The 18760-nt window shown below is 40.9% G+C and overlaps 1 protein-coding gene across 4 annotated transcripts in view; it reads left to right on the top strand.

Annotated features, from left to right (window-relative positions):
• Positions 1-18760, top strand: part of RALGAPA2 (Ral GTPase activating protein catalytic subunit alpha 2) — a 318832-nt gene that overhangs the window by 201241 nt on the left and 98831 nt on the right. For all 4 annotated transcript variants that reach the window (XM_063113596.1, XM_063113597.1, XM_063113595.1 and 1 more), the window contains 2 exons: positions 7613-7768; positions 13341-13499. In XM_063113596.1, coding sequence (XP_062969666.1) covers positions 7613-7768; positions 13341-13499 — 315 coding nt within the window. The remainder of the gene's footprint in view (positions 1-7612; positions 7769-13340; positions 13500-18760) is intronic.

The following is an 18760-nucleotide window of genomic DNA, read 5'->3' as shown; positions in this document are numbered from 1 at the left end:
GCCATAGAGAGTTTGTAGTAAGAGCAGACAGCTGTGGGCAGAGGCACAATGGCTTTGGCCACAATATGGAGATTAGAGAAGTAATCAGTGATTTGATGAGTAAAAAATGTTGGATGAAGTTAGAAGTTGAATGAAAACAGAATATGGTAGCCGTGACGGTGTAGCTGTCAACTTATTTCACAAAAGTCGACCCCAGGATAATTGATATTGAAAAAGATTTTTTTTCTTTACTAAATGATACTATCACATACAGATGTATAACATTTATACACATGCACAGACATACACACACGTATCTGTCTCCCAGGAACATAAATCTAAAGGAAAATGTATCTCCAGAATCTGAAAGAAATCAGAGTAGTTAAAATAGAAATCAATATATCTAAAATAATTTTCTTACTTTTTATTACTTTTGTTTGGTTTCTCAGTTGTCTGTGCTGTGGGAAACTCTCAGGGTGCGTAAGTGCAACTTTCCTCTGAGAGGTCAGGGGGACTGACATAGAGATGGGGCCAGGGTAAAAGTGTTACAGAAAGAACTTAGCAAGGAAAACTGCAAACACTTGGGAGGTTGGAGAGTCAGGAAGTTTATTATGCTAGCAGGACCCAGGTGAACTCACATTCCAAAATCCTGGGACCCTGAATGCAAGCAGGGTTGCAGTTATATACTTTTCTTAGGCAGGCATTGGTCCTATCTGTATCTAGGCAAAGTCACACAGACTGGGGACTTGAGCAGGCAGCTGTATAGGAGCAGGAAGTAACCCACTTTCACAAACTAGGGTCTTGAGCAGGCAGCTTCTGCAAAACAGGCAGGCCGCAAGGTTACAGAAGCTGAAGATGCTGTAGAGCTAGGGCTAGGGTCTGGAACTCGCAGACCCCTTGAGCCCATTCACAAACCCTTCACATGCAGGTCTACGAGCTAGGTAACCAGACAAAACGGTCCTTGGAGCCTTGGCTGAAGTAGGATAGTCTTTATTAAGCACACACACACGTCTAAGAGCTAAGCAGTCCACAGAGAAACTCAAAAACTCAACTGCTACTGGCAAAGTCCAAAGAAAAACTGAAACTGAGCGGCTGCCAGCAGAGTACACATGCTCCATTGTTAGAGGGGTGCTCTCTTCCACCAGCCTGCTTCACAAACTGCAGAACACACACAAGCAATGAACTAGAAAGATACATGGGTGCACATGCTCACCAACTCCACCCACACACAACTTGTTTACAAGAAATGTGGAGGGAGCCTGACTAAATTATCCTATTTTCCCCACAGATGCAAACAACTGATTAACCACTAAACCAACTCTTAAGGGTTTTCTGCAAATAAGCGCATTCCAGCTGCAAGGTTACAGAACAAATGGCCTTAGTTAAAATCACTTTTTAGACTCCAAACATTCCCCCCTTTTATGCTCTCTTAAATCTTTGAGTGAGCATAACTTTATTTGGTATTGCTTTCAGGGTCAGTATCACTTTAGGGAGGCAAAGTCTGTTAAAGCCACCAGGCTATTAGCCATTCTTTTTTTTTTATCCAAAGTTTCTATAGTGGTGTTAATGCTGTGCATTAATAAAGGAAGTAAGCAGGGCAGGATTAAACAGGTGCCCAACATGAATATAACTGCTTCTATTACTGTTTTAAATCCTTTAAACATATTAAGCCAACCACCCAAAATTCCCTTGAGATTTATTCCCGACCCTTTTTGAATGGGAATATGTGTCAAGTTTTACTTATTAGGGCCCCCCCCAGAAATCCAGCAGTTTGATACATTTAAGGCTTGAGCTGTTGTGGACAGTAGAAGACTTACCTGTCCCGGCTTTAACATTAATTTTGGTGTGACAGGCATTTGTGGTGGGTGCCCAGAGGGAGGCGGGCTTTAGGTCTAGATGAGGCTCCCTGAGTCTTTAAAACACACACTGCCATTAACAAATGGTTAAAAAACATTCTGCTATTAGAAGGTACAGAGTGTTGAGCTTTTCCTACATTATTACACTCTCTTGGGGCAGCCACTGTTAATTTTACAGCAAATACCAAGTAAGCAGTATAATAAAAACTAATGGCAAGGGATGACAAACACTTACTATGTTCCACGATGGCAAAATCCTCAGGCTTCAGCCGTGTGTGTACCGTCCAGTTTCCAGTGTGGCCAGAGCAGGGCAGTGATGATCTACGGAATGCCTCTGGAACTGGACCTTGAGCAGGTTGGATGGATCAGCCTTCACAGATCATGAGGTGGCGCTGCCTGAGAAGGCTGCCTGCTGTACCCGTATGTGGTGGATCCAGGGAGTTAGTCCTACAACTTTAACTGCAGTGGGGGTAGTTAGTACAATTACATATGGCCCCAACCCTGGTTGGCTTTAATGGAGTCTTTTTTTTTTTTTTTTTTTTTTTTAATGCACACTGAGTTACCAAGCTGAAACTGATGGGCCCAACTCCCTAAAGGGATAGGAGCTCGTTCTAAAACTATCTTAGTTACTTGTTTAAAGGTTTTGGCCAATTAACTACAATTATTGTGACATTTTTATCTCTCCTAGCTGGTGGGAGTTCCCCTGCATGTTAGTTATAAGTGGGGGTGGACTTTCAGACATAATCTCAAAGAATATTCTGTTGGTTCTGTCATACATTGGACCTGTAACAAGGCTGAGGGAAGCATATCTACCCAGGGGAGACTTGTCTTTTGACAGAGCTTAGCCAATGTGGTTTTTAGGGTCCGGTTCATGTGCTCCACTTTTCCCTGAACTTTGTGGCCTATATGCTGTATGAAGTTTTCGTTTTATTCCCAGCATTTTGGCCAGCCCTTGGATAATTTCTGTAACAAAAGCCAGTTTGTTGTCAGATTTTATGGTTAAAGGGGAGCCCGTATGTAGGGACCACTCCCCTTAAAAGGGACTTTGTGACCTCTCGGGCCTGTTTAGACCATGTGGGCAACACTCAGTTCATCCATTGAAGGTTATATATTACTACCAGCAAGTATTTATAGCCTCTGCTGGGCTTTACTTCAGTAAAGTCCACTACCAAGTCCTTGAAGGGTGATGTTTCGATTGGCTGGACTCCGGGGACCAGTTGGGGTCCTTGCTTGGCATTGTCTTGGATGCAAGTCAAGCATCATGAGCTGATCTTGGCACAAATTTTAAAAAAGCTAGCTTTGGGATGAAATAGTAGCAACTCAGCATGGTTTTCAGAGCCGTTTTTCCCCAGTGTGTTAGTTCATGATACTCCCGAGCCAGCCGGTGGGCTAATCGCTGAGGAACCATTGGTCAGCGATTTGGGAGCTTTCACCATCCTTCAGGAGTCTTGATCCCACCTTTTTCTTCTGTGCATTGAGCCTCCTCTTTTGTATACTTTGTTTTCTATACTGTTTTTGGTACCAGCATGATCTTGGCAGTTTTCTGCATGCTTTTGGGAGGCTCTGTTTGGGCAGCTGCTCTTTTGACTGTCTGATTGGCCAGTCAATTTCCTTCACTGATCCTGTCAGTGCCCCTCTGATGGCCTTTGCAGTGTATAAGGGCCACTTGGGTAGGTTCCCAAACTACTTTGAGAAGCTGAAGAATTTCTCCTCTGTTTTTAATTGTTTTCACTCCTGCTGTTAGTAGGCTTCTTTCTTTGTACAAAGCTCCATGGACATGCAAGTTTGCAAAGGCATATTTAAAGTCAGTATAAATGTTGACCAGTTTTTCTTTTGAGAGTTTAAGTGCCTGAATGAGTGCCCACAGTTCTGCCCATTGTGCTGACCAACGCCCCTGAGGTAGGGGCTCTGTCTTTATTTTTTTTTTTTATAAGTTGTTACTGCATATCCAGCCCTTCATTGTCCCTGCTCGATGTAACTGCTCCCGTCTGTAAACAGTTCCATGTTCGGATCAGTCATAGGCAGGTCCGTCAAATCAGGCCTGCTGGAGTATATTTCATTTATCAGTTTCTCACCGTCATGGTCCAGGGAGCCAGACTCAGCAGGCAGGAGTATGGCTGGATTCAGAGTCTGCACTGTTTCAAGTCGTACCCGGGGGTTTTCACAGAGGAGTCCGTGATAATGAGTCATCCTGGAGTTGGTCATTTGTACCCCCAACTGCATATGGGACCTTAACATTGAGACTTCGTCCTTTTGACCTGAGAATGGAGCCACCAGGCTGGTGTCTACAGAATATTCTGCTCCGGTGTCCACCACAATAGTCATAGGTTGGCCCCCTATTATTATCTTGACCATGGCCTCCTGGGGGCCTGGGAACAGGGAACCCAGTCTTTCCTAGTCTGAGTCCAGCCCTGCAAAGCCGATGGGGTCCTGGACCTCAAGTCTCACCAGTCCAAGTTTGTACTTCTTTCTTCCAGAGTGTGCCTTGTTTTGTGTCATTGCTTGGGATTTCCCCCCACTTTTTTTGTTGAAGTCACATTTTGGCGCAATGTCTAGTACAGCATCTCTTGCCCAGGTCTCAGGATCCATGGCAGCTGTGGATGCCTGGTATTGCAACCGCTGTTTAGCACCAGTCAGGATGCATTGCCATTCCTTGGTGTTGAAGAGGGTGAAGAGTAGCTGACAGTCTTCCCAGGTGGGTTGATGGTAGAATAGGGCTACACACTATTATCTGGATTGATCTGATGTAGGCCTTGGGTCTCCTGTAGGGACGTCTGGAGGGCTATAGCTTGTTGTGCAGACAGGAGTCGTCTTCCCACCAATTCAGGACTTCCAGGACTTTTAGGGCTTTCTGGCAACAATGCCACTGGGGCTGATGAAACTGATGCTGGGGGTTGTCTGGCACTGGGTGTTTGATGCCAAGTGGCCCATGAGGGAGTGGGGTACAATGGAGTCAAGAACTTTTCATCTGGGTCCCCTTAACATATAGGCTTTTTTATTTCTTTTTGATTGTGCTTTGACTTTTGCACTGTTTGTACAGCAAGGAGCTTACTCTTTCCCTTATGAACACAGAACTGGACCCAGGGTAGCAGAGTCATAGCTATAGTCAACCAGAATCTATGTTGGAAACTGGTCAGAGTGCTCTGGTTCCCCTGTAATAACCTCATACATTGCTCACACCTTTTGAAGGTTTAGTGTCCCTTCTGAAGGCCACCCAACTCCAAAAGCAGGCCATTCTACCTCACATAGGGTCCAGAGCTTTTCAGAGGTTAGCCCTTGAAAGTTTTTTAACGTACATTCAAGGACAGTAAGTTTAAAATTGCTTGTTTCTATGTTTAACTTTAGCCTCTTTTACTTATTTTAAATGTTTATCTCAATTTAACAAACAACAAAGTCTTTGGGCAAAAAAAAAAAAGAAAAAAACAGTAGCTTAAAGGAGGTATATACTAGTGCATAACTTGGATCCCTTTCCTGATGGTAAAGTGTACACTGAGTTTTAAATATTAAACATTATAAACCATTAAACCACTACACATTAGACACTATTAGACACTAGAGGGCATTCAAACATTAATTATCAGACAGGTACAAAGGCTTTGATTATGTGTGTTTCCCTTCCCTGCAATGGAGCTGCAAGACAAACAAGGGAAGGGAGCCCTCCTTCTCCCAGAGGAGGAGGAAGACCACACAGGTGTCCTCCTGGCCACGCCTCTCGTGGGAACCATTGGGCTCGTCTTGGCTAAAGGTGTACCCATATAAACTCCGTGCCTCGTTCAGTCCATCTTTGGACTGAAATCACCATTGTGCCCTACGACTGTAGCCACGGAACTGCAGGTTAGGACCCACTTGGACACTGTGTTTATTGCTTGCTGCCATAAACATTTCACATTCACTCACACACTCATACAGATGTTAAGGTACCTTTCCCTCCCCCAATCCTAACCTAAATTCCCAGATGGGTGCCTTAAACGGAGGGGGATCTCAGATCACACAACAAGATCTCAAACCAGATGGACCTCAGTATGAGGTCCATTACCCAGATGGACATCTTCAATCAGACCCTTAGAAGGACCCTTTCGGGAGGTGATCAAGCTCACCTTCCTCCTGGAGGCGGGCCTGACCTGAACTTAAGGATTGGGGTGGCCTACCTGTTGTTCTGAAGGCCACAGGGGTCTGGCTGGTCCTTCTCTCCATTGAGTCCAGTCAGACAAGCGCTCCCAAGAGTCAGTGAGGTCCCAACAGAACCAAAGCCCCGAACCAATAGCCGGGAGGTACCTCCCTCTGTACTCTGGGGCCCCGCCGACTTAGCAGGCAGCCCTGCCTGGACCAGTGGCACAAAGGGCCAGTCTGGAGTTTCCTGCCATCTTGTTTCATTTCATGGCCAATGCACTAAAATGTTACAGAAAGAACCTGGCAAGGAAAACTTCAGACATTTGGAAGTTTGGAGAGTCAAGAAGTTTATTACGCTAGCGGGACCCAGGTGAACTCATGTTTCAAAACCCTGGGGCCCTGAATGCAGGCAGGGTTGCAGTTTTATACTTTACTTAGGCAGGCATGCAGGATTTCTTATTGGTCCTGTCTAGGCAAAGTCACACAGACTGGGGACTTGAGCAGGCAGCTGTACAGGGACAGGAAGTGACCCATTTTCACAGACTAGGGTCTTGAGCAGGCAGCTTCTCTGAAACAGGCAGGCTGCAAGGTTACAGAAGCTGAAGATGCAAACAACTGATTAACCACTAAACCAACTCTTCAGAGTTTTCTGCAAATAAGCACATTCTAGCTGCAAAGTTACGTGAACAAATGGCCTTAGTTAAAATTATTTTTAGACCCCCAACAAGAGTACCTCAAGGTCAAAATCATATACTTTCTAAAAAGTCAATTGATTTTAGTCTAAAAGAGTTATTGTACTTCCAATAAATCTTTGTTCTTATTACTAATATGGTTACTTCTTATTTGTTATAGGATATATTTATTGTCAAACTAATATATATTTTTAAACCATCCATTCTTAACTAGAGTTTTAAGACTAGAACATTACTAATTCAGAGTGTATGTTGATTGTATTAGGCATGGAAGAGATTCTTCTATTTCTTTCTTTCATGTGTGTTAGAATTGGTGCTTTACTAAAAGAATACTAGTCTATGAGAAGTAAAAAAATTTGGACAGAGGTGAACATTCAGGCCCTAACTTTAAAATGACTTATACTCATGAATTATAGGCTTTCAGCAGTGTGTAGAACAACCCTATCGAAAGGTAGTTTGGCAATGGCTGCTAAATTGTGTAACATCTGTACCCCTTTACTCAGTGTCTTAGGGTACTCCTTTGAGTGCTCCTTCTGGTTTGGAAAAACAGAACACCCCACAAATCCATCAATAAGGAAACTGTGTGTGTGTGTGTGTGTGTGTGTGTGTGTGTGTGTGTGTGTGTGTGTGTGTGTGTGTGTGTGTGTGTGTGTGTGTGTGTGTGTGTGTATGCATACATATATACACATGCATACTTTTATGTCCATACAGACATATATATATATATATATATATGCCAAAATTTTGATAGTGCTTTTCTTCAGTTGGTAGAATGAAGGAGCACTTTCATTTTAATGTTCTTTATTTCCTTAGTATTTTAATTCTGTCTAACTTTCTATTATATTTGTTTGTTATCAGAAAGAAAGATACAGAAATGAAAATAATTAGTTTTTTAAAAATCTGCATTCCTGCTCAGTGAATAAGAACAGCCCATGTTTGACCCTCACTCTCTTTCCTCTTTGTGACCTTTGTCAGGTGGATCTCTCTACCCACTGTGGGTTCATGGGTGGCCTTCAGCGCAACGGCAGCACTGGGCAGACAGCCCCTTACTATGCTACCTCGACTGTGGAAGTGATTTTCCATGTTTCCACTCGGATGCCATCAGACTCAGATGATTCACTCACCAAAAAGGTAAGGGGCCTCCTGGGGGACTATTCTTAGCTGCCCTGATTTGTAGGTGGGACTCTCCTAGGACTGGACAAAGACCAGGTCATAGCATGCACTAAGACCGATTTCTTCTGGACTCAGCACCAGTGTTGCTCTTCCTCAGGCTACAGTTGTGGTTAATCTGAGCGATAAAGAAATATCTGAAAGGCAGCCAATCATTTGAGTCTTAAATCCTGAAATTAAACTTTAGGAAAAGGAATGGTCTTAAGTGTTGTTGCTTTTGGATCTTTCCTTCATGAATTTACTGACAGAAAATAACATTTATGACTTCATAGGTTGGCAGAGGTCACAAAATATAATGACCTTTATGACGAATGTGGGGCTCCAGGAAAGCAAGCCCTGCTTGGGCTTGCTGCGGGGAATTTGGCAATGTCTTTCAACACGATCAGTGCAGACATGCTCCTGCCGGGCAGCTCTGCCTGCCCTGCTCCCTTTCATTCTCCTTCATCTTGGGCCCTGTGGGCAGTTTTCCCTAGAATTCAAAGGAAACCTAGTCCACCCCTGAGGAAAGCACCCCAGGGGAACATGGTTCTGTACTTTCTAACCTACAGGATATTCATCTCAGGTGACCCTGTGTTAGAAGGGAGGAGCACCTTAATAGAAGAGGAATTTTAGTCTGGGAATAAAACCTAGTAATCTGATCTACTTCTGTAAGTTTCTGGGTGAGAAGAGAGTCCCAGCGCAACTGTGATTTGCACTTACCTGACCTCTAGCAGGTGGGGAAGCCTAGAATCCCAACCTCACACCCACACTCTTCTTAACACATAGGTGCAAGGAACTGAGGACAGCAGCTCAGACGCTGACCAAGGCAGGCCATTAGGGAGTCTAGTGTGGCAGTGATAGCCAGGCCTTGGAGACAGGTGGACCTGTGCTCAAATATATATCCACTTATTTCACCAGCCTGTACCTCAGTTTCCCATCTATTAAATGAGATTAAAAACACAGCCTGTGTCACAGGGTTGTTGAGTGAAGTCCATGAGATAATGCCTGTAACATTGCTTAGCATGGTGCCTGATGAGATCTCTCTGACTGTCAGCCCTCATCGTTGCCCACTGGTCTAATTGATTTTTTCCCGTTCCCCATTAGCCAGATGATTGATATTGGCCGAAGGCCTCACTGTACCTGCCTCATTTCTTTTCTCTGTGATTTTGCTTTTTCATCTCTGTAGCTGCAGACGTCTGGGCTATGTACATGGTGGACAACAGTGCATGTGAGATATCACAACTCGGCCTGCAGCCCAATCACAGGCAACTTTCATAGTGATCAAGCGCCTCAGATGTACAAAGCACAATTTGCATTAAAAAACTCAGCAGCCTTTTGCTCCCCCAGCCCCAAATGCCATAATGGCCTACCAGGGTGGGAGCATCATAGCCAGAGGCGCTAGCCATGTGCCAGTTCCCACAGGTGCAGGAGGAGCTGCCTCTACATCTTGGGTTTTGATGGCTGCCCCTGGCTGCAAGGAACCTTGTCCTCCAAGTGTCCACTAGTATTGCAGAGTATCATGCAGCTTACCATGACCCTAAGCTGGGCTTACACATCTTTTTTATTTGCAGTACTTTGTAAATTATTGCTACTCCACAAATGCGTAACCATATTCTATGATTTTCTTATGACTGAGAACTATTCTGTTAAAGGATAGATTTATATAGAAAATTTTTTTAAAAATTATTTCTGAAGTAAAGCGAGATTGTTTTTTTGGTTTTTTTGAGAAAAGATATACTGTCTTCTTGTTAAAATGCCATGCTATAAATAATGTTCCAAGGCTTGGCCTGGTTGACAGATTCCCTACTGTAATAATCAAAATTCACCTGATACCTTTTGCAGCTCCAAGATTTAGCATCATTAGCAATAAACTCTCTTTATCAGGATGTCTCACAGCTAGACTAAAAATCAGTCACAGAAACAGCAGCCCACAGTTCCTTGTCTTATTCTAGCTAAATTGTCTCTAACAGCTTAAAAATGAGCTGCAAAATTCTAAAGTGATTCATGCTCTCTTCTGCCCCTGTCATGGGGGGACTTTTTCAATTCTGCAATCCGGTTGCAACCCCTTACTGAACTCTTGATCCTTCACTGCAGAAATTTGTTAGCTCTAGCTAGATTAGATTTTTCACAGCTAATCTAACTGCTGTAGGGGTTTGCAGAGTGGGGACAGAGCTGTGCTATTGGATTTGTCCAATTCATTTGACTCCAGGACTATAATTGCACTTATGTCTTACAAGGCTTTTATAGCCTCAGGCTGGCCAGCCACATAAAAAACAAATTGGCAGTGATACAGTACAAGTGAAAAGGGATGAAAGGCCCACATTATCAGTCTCCAGGCAGCGCTGTTCTGGCAGGAAGTTTCTTGGTTAATTTACAAATAAAACTTAGATTTTAGGATGGGCACACTGTCAGCTAAACAATGGGGATGTCAGGCCTGACTGTTACTTAGTAAAAGTAGCAGCCGGGCCCACTGAGGAGCAGGAATTCTTCAATCAAACAGACGACTCCTTCTGGAGCCAGCTGGCGATGTAATGCAATTAGTCGAGAAAGGAGGTCAGCCTATTAGGTGTGTACCATGACCAGTGTCACCAGTGGCGTGCAGCCTGGCAGCAGCAGGCAGAATGTCTCGGGCGGAGGGACATTAAAACTCTGTCAGGATGAGAAGTGGCAGGACATGGGGTTGATTTCTTAAGACTTAAGAACCAAGCATTTGTTCTGAGCCTTACAGGCATCTGGGCATTCTGGAGCCTGTTGTGCAGTTGAAGCAGTAGCTGGCGTAGCTCCATTCCAGCACGAGACTCGTCAGTATCCTCCAGCACACACAAATCAGATCACCTTGACTTGTGTGCGCTGACCAAACTCACTGGTGGATTTCTAATTTAAGGGCCACTCCTCAAAATTCTCTAAAATTCACAACATGACATCTCTGTAAGGAAATCCCTTTTAAATTGAGCAACACTTTGAGGTTTCGAGAGCATTCCATACAATTTGGCCAGATTAATTCTGTTTTACCTACTAGCATCCCCGTTGTAGGCAGAAAAGGGTTTATTTTTGCTCTTTGCTTCAGATTTATCAGCCAATTGGTTCTGTGGCCTTAGCTCTTAGTTTTGTGATTTAGCTAATTAAACTATGACATTTCCAGAAGTCTGAGGCACATGACATTGAAAGCAGCTTTGAGATGATGAGTACTGTGTTATTACCACACAAAAATAGCCCTTCCTTAATTATAGAATTGCCACACTGGGAGGATGGGTCTATTAGTGTGATACTACTCTCCCTTGCTGTAGTTCTGAGAATACAGTTGCAAATAAAATTAGCAGAGACTTACGTGGGTTATGTAATTGAGTAACCCAATTTAGAAGGGGGGAGAGTAACTGAAATTTCAGTGATCACTGTACTGTACTACCTCCCAGCTAATGCTTTGCAACTGACACCTGTGGATCAAAAGGAGCTATCACAGGTTTTAGGGTGCTGGCATTGGGTGGTAGCAGCACATCCAAGGGGCACTTAACAGGTAGGTTGTTCACATTCAGGCATTTGTACCAACTTTATACCAAGGGGCCCAGAACCACCCCCGAGGTTGGCTCTCTTTGCAGGATGAGAGCTGTGCGGTGTAAGCAAGATGCTATTCCTATTTCTCTTGAAAACATGCCTCTGTTGTGTTGTTGGTGATGCTGGCTACCATGTTTTCACTCTAAAACGACTGAGTTTCAGGAGTGGGTTGCCAGGTCCTTGCATGTATTCTTAAAAAGAAAGAAAAGCTGTAGTACTTAAGATGAGAATAGAGAAATATAGAGAGATGTTCAGTGCTACTATGAGAACCCAGTGTTGTCTTTTTTTTTTTTAAACTATTTGTGTAATGGGTTGCTACACCTTTTCACCTTTTCACCTTTTCACCTGCTATCCTTTTAGCCTTTATATGTGTGGGTGGAGGTGGGTGGGGAGAAAAGGGGAGAAGAAAAAAAGATGTACTGGGTAATTTTGCATTCAGAAGGTTGTAGATGCCGTTAAGTTGTTCTGGATCATCATGGCTTGTGCTCAAACACTTGTAGTTGCATTTGTCCGGAAGCCCATATTCAGACAGAGTTGAATCGTGCACCCCTCAGTATAGGTACAAAGGCACAGGTACAAGTCTTTTTAAATAACTGGCTGGCATGGTCGTTCCCAGAAGTGAGAGCAAGAGAAGAATAAAGCAGGCACTGCACACTTCTTCTGTAACCTTATAAATGGAAAAGAGGCCATGTGGGGGTCACCTCGGATTTTCCCTTTGTGGCCAAATAGTCTATCAAGAAAATTGTTTTATGCTAACATGTTTTAAATACATGGTATTCCAGAGCATCCTTTTTGTTTTTTATCTTTTATGACAAAACTAAAACATTAGCTTTGATACAACATCTCTTTTTCTAAAATGCTTCTGAATTTAGTCATTTTTGGTGTTCATCTGTTTGGTCTTTATAATCTCATTTCTTTAAATGACACTTTCAGGCTTACTCAAATAATTTCATGTGCAGCTTTCTCCAGTTTGGGACAGTGCAGTCATTGTGCATGAGATTTATCCAGGGTGTTCTTGCATCTGACAAAACTTGACCCTGAGAGAACTCTCAAAGATTCCTTCCTTGGAGGCCTTCCTGCTAAGCCCTCCTCAAAGAGGCCAGGAGTTTGTGGTTTGTTTTTGAACTTCACAGTCTCTTTCTGTATAAAATGATCCAACAAGTGAGCTAAACTATCTGAGCTATGACAATATAGTAGCTTTTGGTGTAGGCTTAGACAGCCATGGCACAGTAGAAATGGCGCTGAACTGAGCCCTGCCCAGGGTCCCAGGCCTCCTTCCCCACGTGCTGCTCATACACCCTTGGATGGGCGGTGCCTTCGCCTTCCTGAGCCCCCATTTCTTCCTGGAAAGATAAGGCAAAGATGTTGTAGTCTACCTCAGAGTGTTAGTGGGAAGATTAAACAAAACAATATGTGTGAACATATTTTCCGTAAAATAAGGCACTTTTTAAATGCTAGGTACTAGTGTTCTTAACATATTTAAATAATATTAGTTTCCTAAACAAAGGTAATTTTATACATTCTTTTATCACAAGTTTATGTTAAAGATTTATCACAAGTTTATTATACATTTGGAACAACTCTTATAATGGCTTATGTTCTTTTATATTCCTACTATATTCAGTCATTGAATTAAGAGTCTTATGAAATGCTACTGTAATGTGGAATAAAAGACTAATGTGTTTAGAAACATGCTCAGCAATATAAAGCATAAGGAGTAAAATTCCATTTTAAAAAAAAAATCCTTGAAAAGGTCTCAGCCCCATCCAACCATAAGGTGCCCATAACTGTGTATTATGTTAATACTAATGTGTTATGTAAAAGACAAGCTGTATTTTTACACTGTGCCTTTTTAAATCCTCATTGAAGACATCAGTGTTATAGCCTTTTTTGGTAGTGAAATATTTTTGCCTCTGAGTTTTATAATTGAATTTGTAGACCACTACCCTTCATAAACTGCTTTTATCACCCTGATTAATAAAGAGCCAATTTGCTGTTTCAGCTCCGTCACTTGGGGAATGACGAGGTCCATATTGTCTGGTCTGAACACTCCAGGGACTACCGCAGGGGTATCATCCCAACTGCCTTTGGAGACGTGTCAATCATCATTTACCCAATGAAGAATCACATGTTCTTTATCGCAATAACAAAGAAACCTGAGGTATATTTTCACTGCATTATTGTTCTGGCTCTTATAGCATTTGCCATATGATTCACTGTTACTGAAAATAAATGATATAAATATGTTAAGGAAGTCTTTCCAATTGGTGAATGTCTTACATATATCTCTGAATTACAGGTGCTATTTAGGAATCAAATATGAATTGAGATTTTTCAAAGAATCCTTCATCATGAGCACAAAATTCCATATTGTATTACTTGGCCTATTTGAAAATTACAATGTCAAAGAAATTTATGATTTTTAAAATGTTTTTTAAGTTTTTAAAATTTTATAGTAAAAAATTATAATTTTGAAATTTGGGCATATTAATTAATAATCAAAGTTGAAGGAACCACATATCACATCTAGCATTTTACGTGTAACTGTGGGTATAGAATCCAGCCTTGCCTGATGAATGGGCATTGCTGGCTGAGCCTCTGACTGGTGCTAATGGGGTCATCCTGAAGGATTGTGGGCATGTCCACAAGGAGCCTGTACCTCAGGAGCACAGCCCACGTGATGATTTTTAACAGTCGAAGCACCTTGCCGCAGAATCAGTTTAGCCATGGCAATTGGTATTGATCATGGGAAGGGCTGGAACAATCCAACAGTGTATGTGCCCTGTACTAAATTGGCTACAGTTTCGATCCTTGACATGCCTTTAGTGGTGTTTTAGTAGTGCTTTTATAGTGACTTGTTTTTGTTCCAGAATTACTAATAGAAGTGATTTTTTTTACAAGTTTTTTAATTAAACATTTAGCATATTATGCCACTCCTCAAGAAGAATGACTTTGTGTTTTTCAGCTTAATATTAATTATAGTGTTCATTTTCATTTCTAATTGTTCTCCTGAAGGGGCTGAAAGTTACCATTCTAAAAACTCTCCATTTTTAAGCTTTAAAATAATAGGTAAATGAAATTTATTGTTCAAATCGGGATTTACAACCTAAAGTGTTAAAGTTATGGGGATTAAATGAGCTTATAAATGAAAAGTGCTTCAAACAGTGCCTGACCCAGAGTAAAAACTACTTAAGTCTTAGCTATAATTATTCTTGCTATTATTATTTTTTGTTAATAGTTACTACCATAGAAATAGAATAAATAATGAATTCCAAGTTTAATATGCTTATTAATTCTCAGACTAGATATAGTGTGAGTCAACTCCTAAATCCGAAAGAGTCCTACCGTGGCTAGTGCAGACCTGATGTAAAGGGAGCCCTCTTTTCTATTCAGGAGTGAAGATGCCAAAAGTTACTTCATATTAAATATTTGTATGATCTTTGATTCAGATCTCTACGTATATGAAGTTTTCAGTCTTGTATAAGAAAATGGCCCTTAGTGCTAACATTTGTATTTGTGGAGAGTGCTATTTTAATCTTAAGAATTAAACTGAAAATCTTAATGTTAGAGAATCAACACATTTAGTATCTTGTAGCTTCTAAAACTAGAAAATGTGTTTCTCTAATATTTAGTATGATTAACTGGCTTTATTAGTTCAGTTTTCAACATGGCCTTCTAAACTGTCATTTAATTACCTAAAAATGTCGTCTTTAATTTTGTAGTAAAGAACACGAAAAACATTTCAATTCACTTTATAGTGTCAAAAGTGATTTTAAGAAAGATGGTATACTTATAATGCATGAAAACAATAATTAACATAGCTTTTAAAATGTCGTATAAAATGTGTGTAAGTTTCACAAATTTGGTCATAAATTCTGACAAAACGAATTGAGCAAATCATTTTCTTCATATTTTAATTCAAAAGCCTGAAGGGAAGAAGAGAATAATGGCCAACTGGAAATTTAGTGTTATCCCTACATTTAAAGTACAAACCATTACAATGTAATAAAATTAATCCAGACATTTCCAGGGCAAGTGTGGCTGACCTTTTGTTCACCAACCACTGACCCCAGGGTGAATGCAAGAGGCTTGCGGAGGGAAAGTCTGTTTGTTTGGCTTCAGTCCCTGGTATTTAAATTGCATTCCCTAATCAAATGAAAAGGCTGTCCTCTCTATCAGGTTACAGAATCCATGGCAACATTTGGCCTTTTATATCCATAATGTTAGCCTTTTTGTTTGCATCTAAGTAGAGACACCTGGAGCAATGTTAACATTAATCGATTTAGCATTAATAGCTTCATTATATAAGAATTTCTGACCAGATAGCTGTTACTTTTGTTATATTGCTTCAGCTTGTATTGTTGTCATTTTTTATCTCCCTCCTTGGCAACCAGGCAATGATTTGCAAATTTTTTTTGTCTTGATTAATTAAGCAATATAATTATCAGTAACCGTGATGCAGTCTTTGCTCAACAAAGCTTCTGAGAGAAAACAATAGTAAGTCTGTTAGCATGAATGCATTCCACGCGTCCCAGATGCATGAGGATATTATGGACAATGAGGGGAAAGGCCGCCTGTGAGCGAGGACAAAGGGTGCCATGCAGACTCGACACACTGCACATACCGCCAGGGACATGCTGCGGGCTCCCTGGGACACAGACGCCTCGTTAGATTACAGCTAGTCAGCAGAGATTAATTCTCAGCCATTTGGTGCAATAATTTACCCATTCCCCAGTCTTTTAACTAGTGCTTCTTGCTATGGAAGTAAAGGCTTTGTACTGAAAAGGTTTATTTAACCTTGCCTATTTTTAGGGATCTCCACCAAAATCATTATTTTTGCTTTGAGATTGTAATGATGCAGCTACTTGAAGTTGAGGAATATTCCTTTTGGGAGGATGGGATATGCACAAGTTTTAGAAATTGTAGGTAGAGTCAAAGATATTCTTTTAGCACTTGTATATTTCATCTGAATACAGTATGACTCCGTGGTCTAAGTACATTTATTTTACTGGTCTCTGGGCAGCCATACTCTCTAAGAATAATTTTAATCCTTTTTTAGGAGGAAAAAAAACCTCATCAGTACACAAAAGTCCTGCTCATTGGATAGAGTCATGCATATTCAAATTGTACTTTCATTCACTCGGCCTCATTAATAGCGTATGTAATAATGTAGGGCTATTTGTAATACAAGCTCACAGGCAGTGTTGCTTCCAAGTCCTTTGAAATTAAACATATTTCACTTTTTCATCCCATACACCTCCCTTAAATATACCAATTATGTGACTGGCAGAATCCGCCTCCTTTTAATAACACACAGCATTTGTGAAATGGTGTGTTGAAGACGTGCGAGTGTGCTTGTGCGAGCGCTACAACCCTCGTGTCTGAGGGGCCGCTCACTTCTTGAGCTTTGTACTGAACTTTTTTTGTTTAATTAAATTTAAAAAATAAGTATGCTTAGCAGCATCGTTTCTTTGTTAAATTACTTTCAAAATATGTCCATCTCCATAAAGATTGACACAATAGTCCTTTGGTCATAGGAAAGAAATGTGTTATTGTCAGACATACTTTTTTCTACTTTTATTACTGAGTTAGCAGTCAAGGAAAGACTTGCATATAGAGCAGAATGTGAGTGATTTAAGGGGTTTTTTCAAAAGTCCTATTTGTTTTTCAGAAAAGTGATTCATAAATTCTCATGGCAGTGAGTACCCATTTTGCTTTTCCTCCCTTTCGGTAACTGGAAAATATTATTGGTGTTCAAAGTATTTGCTTTTATAGATTTGTAAAGGTAAATTTTAGTGTTCTGGACATGTTTATCTCCAGGTACATTCGTGATGGGCTGGTGACCATTTGACCAAAGGGTAGATGTTCTGAAGCAGCCCTGACCAGAAGCAGTTGAGACAAGAGGAAGTTTTGGTGAAACTTCATCACCTCAACCAGAGTGTCACCTTTGTAAATGAAAAATATGTTAATATCCTCCAAACTCTGCTTATTTGGCCCTGGCAGATATGGGCATGAGAGAAAAACTAATAATGATTCAATCATTTCTGAGAAGTCTTGTAAGGAAAGAGTAATACAAAAGGAGCTGGGACCCTAAAGTTCCAGCTCCAAGCTGACACAAGTGGGTGGGTGTCTTGGTCAGGTCTCTGAATTTCCTTGGACTTTAGCTTCCTCAGCTGTAAAATTCAGGTTGAGGACCAAGGCCTCTCTACAGTCCTTTCAGGGATTCTGAGTGCTTTCATTGGATCCTCTTGTTCTTAGATACCCATACCCTTCCTTAAGTTGCCCTGATTGTTACTAGGGTGTTGTCAAGGTGGCTTCTGGTTCTCTTGCAGCTTCAGCAGCTACTGTGAGTCAAGTTTGTGTGTGTGTGTGTATGTGTGTGTATGTGAACACATGCATGCATGTGTGTGCCAGAAGTCAGAAGAATATTTCCCCATGTGAGGCTGAGAGGAGCCCAGTATTGGCACCTGTGTTTGAAAGGAAATCTTTTAAGCTTACTACTGTGTCATCATTATATGGAGAGTGTGCTTGACTTTGTAAAACAGTTGTGTATATTTCTTTCTTTTTATTTCATATGTATGATTTACTTAAATATTTACCCCAGTTTCAACCAAATAACCCTTTTGAGATTAAATCACACTGTTTAAAATACTCTAGGAAAGTAAATTGCAAATTTTTGAATATGCAAAGAATTATTTATTTGGAAAAGATAATTCAAAATACCAAACAACCAGAACTTACTAAAAGGAGTTATTAAATGGATTAATTATTATGATATATTCTGTTCTGGTAATTTATTATTATTGTTGTTAATGTTATTTTTAGTAAAGGAATGACATTGAGAACTATGTGAAAAGGCATCCATCATTTGCAGATATTGTATTAAAATCAAATTTCTTCTCTGGTTCATTGCCACTTCTAATTAGAGGAATTCCCTAGATATAAGGGATTTATATTATTTCTTTCATCCAGTTTTTGAAAGACTGAGTCACTTACAAGAAGTTGCCAAAGAAAAATAAAGAGCATTTATTTGTACAGGAAGCCTCCATAAAGATGGAAGAAAATCTATATAGCCTAACTATTGTTAATGAACTCCTAGCTCTTGTTTTATATTTTGCAGGAATTCGAGAATTTCTTTTCAATTTATTTTCCTTAAAAGTTGCCGTTGTTTTCCCTTTTTTTAGTTGGTCTTTGACACATACATCTTCTCTTCATTTGTTTTATCCTCTCTCGTTTGGCCAGCCGAGCCAGCCTGTATAAATATGCACCAAATGGCAAATGATAGACCCGCTTTGTGTCAGAAAGCAGGACAGTTCTCAATCTCTACCTTCAAGCTACCTTAGCAGGAAGGGCCTTTTGGGTCAACAGACACAGGTTAGGATCTCCAGACCTTTTGGCATGCAGCTTTCTAAGTCCCTGCAC

The sequence above is a fragment of the Cynocephalus volans genome, chromosome 11 (genome assembly GCF_027409185.1).
Source record: "Cynocephalus volans isolate mCynVol1 chromosome 11, mCynVol1.pri, whole genome shotgun sequence".
Taxonomy (NCBI): Eukaryota; Metazoa; Chordata; class Mammalia; order Dermoptera; family Cynocephalidae; genus Cynocephalus; species Cynocephalus volans.
The sequence above is the reverse complement of the archived record's forward strand: the minus strand, read 5'-3'. Positions and strand labels throughout refer to the sequence as shown.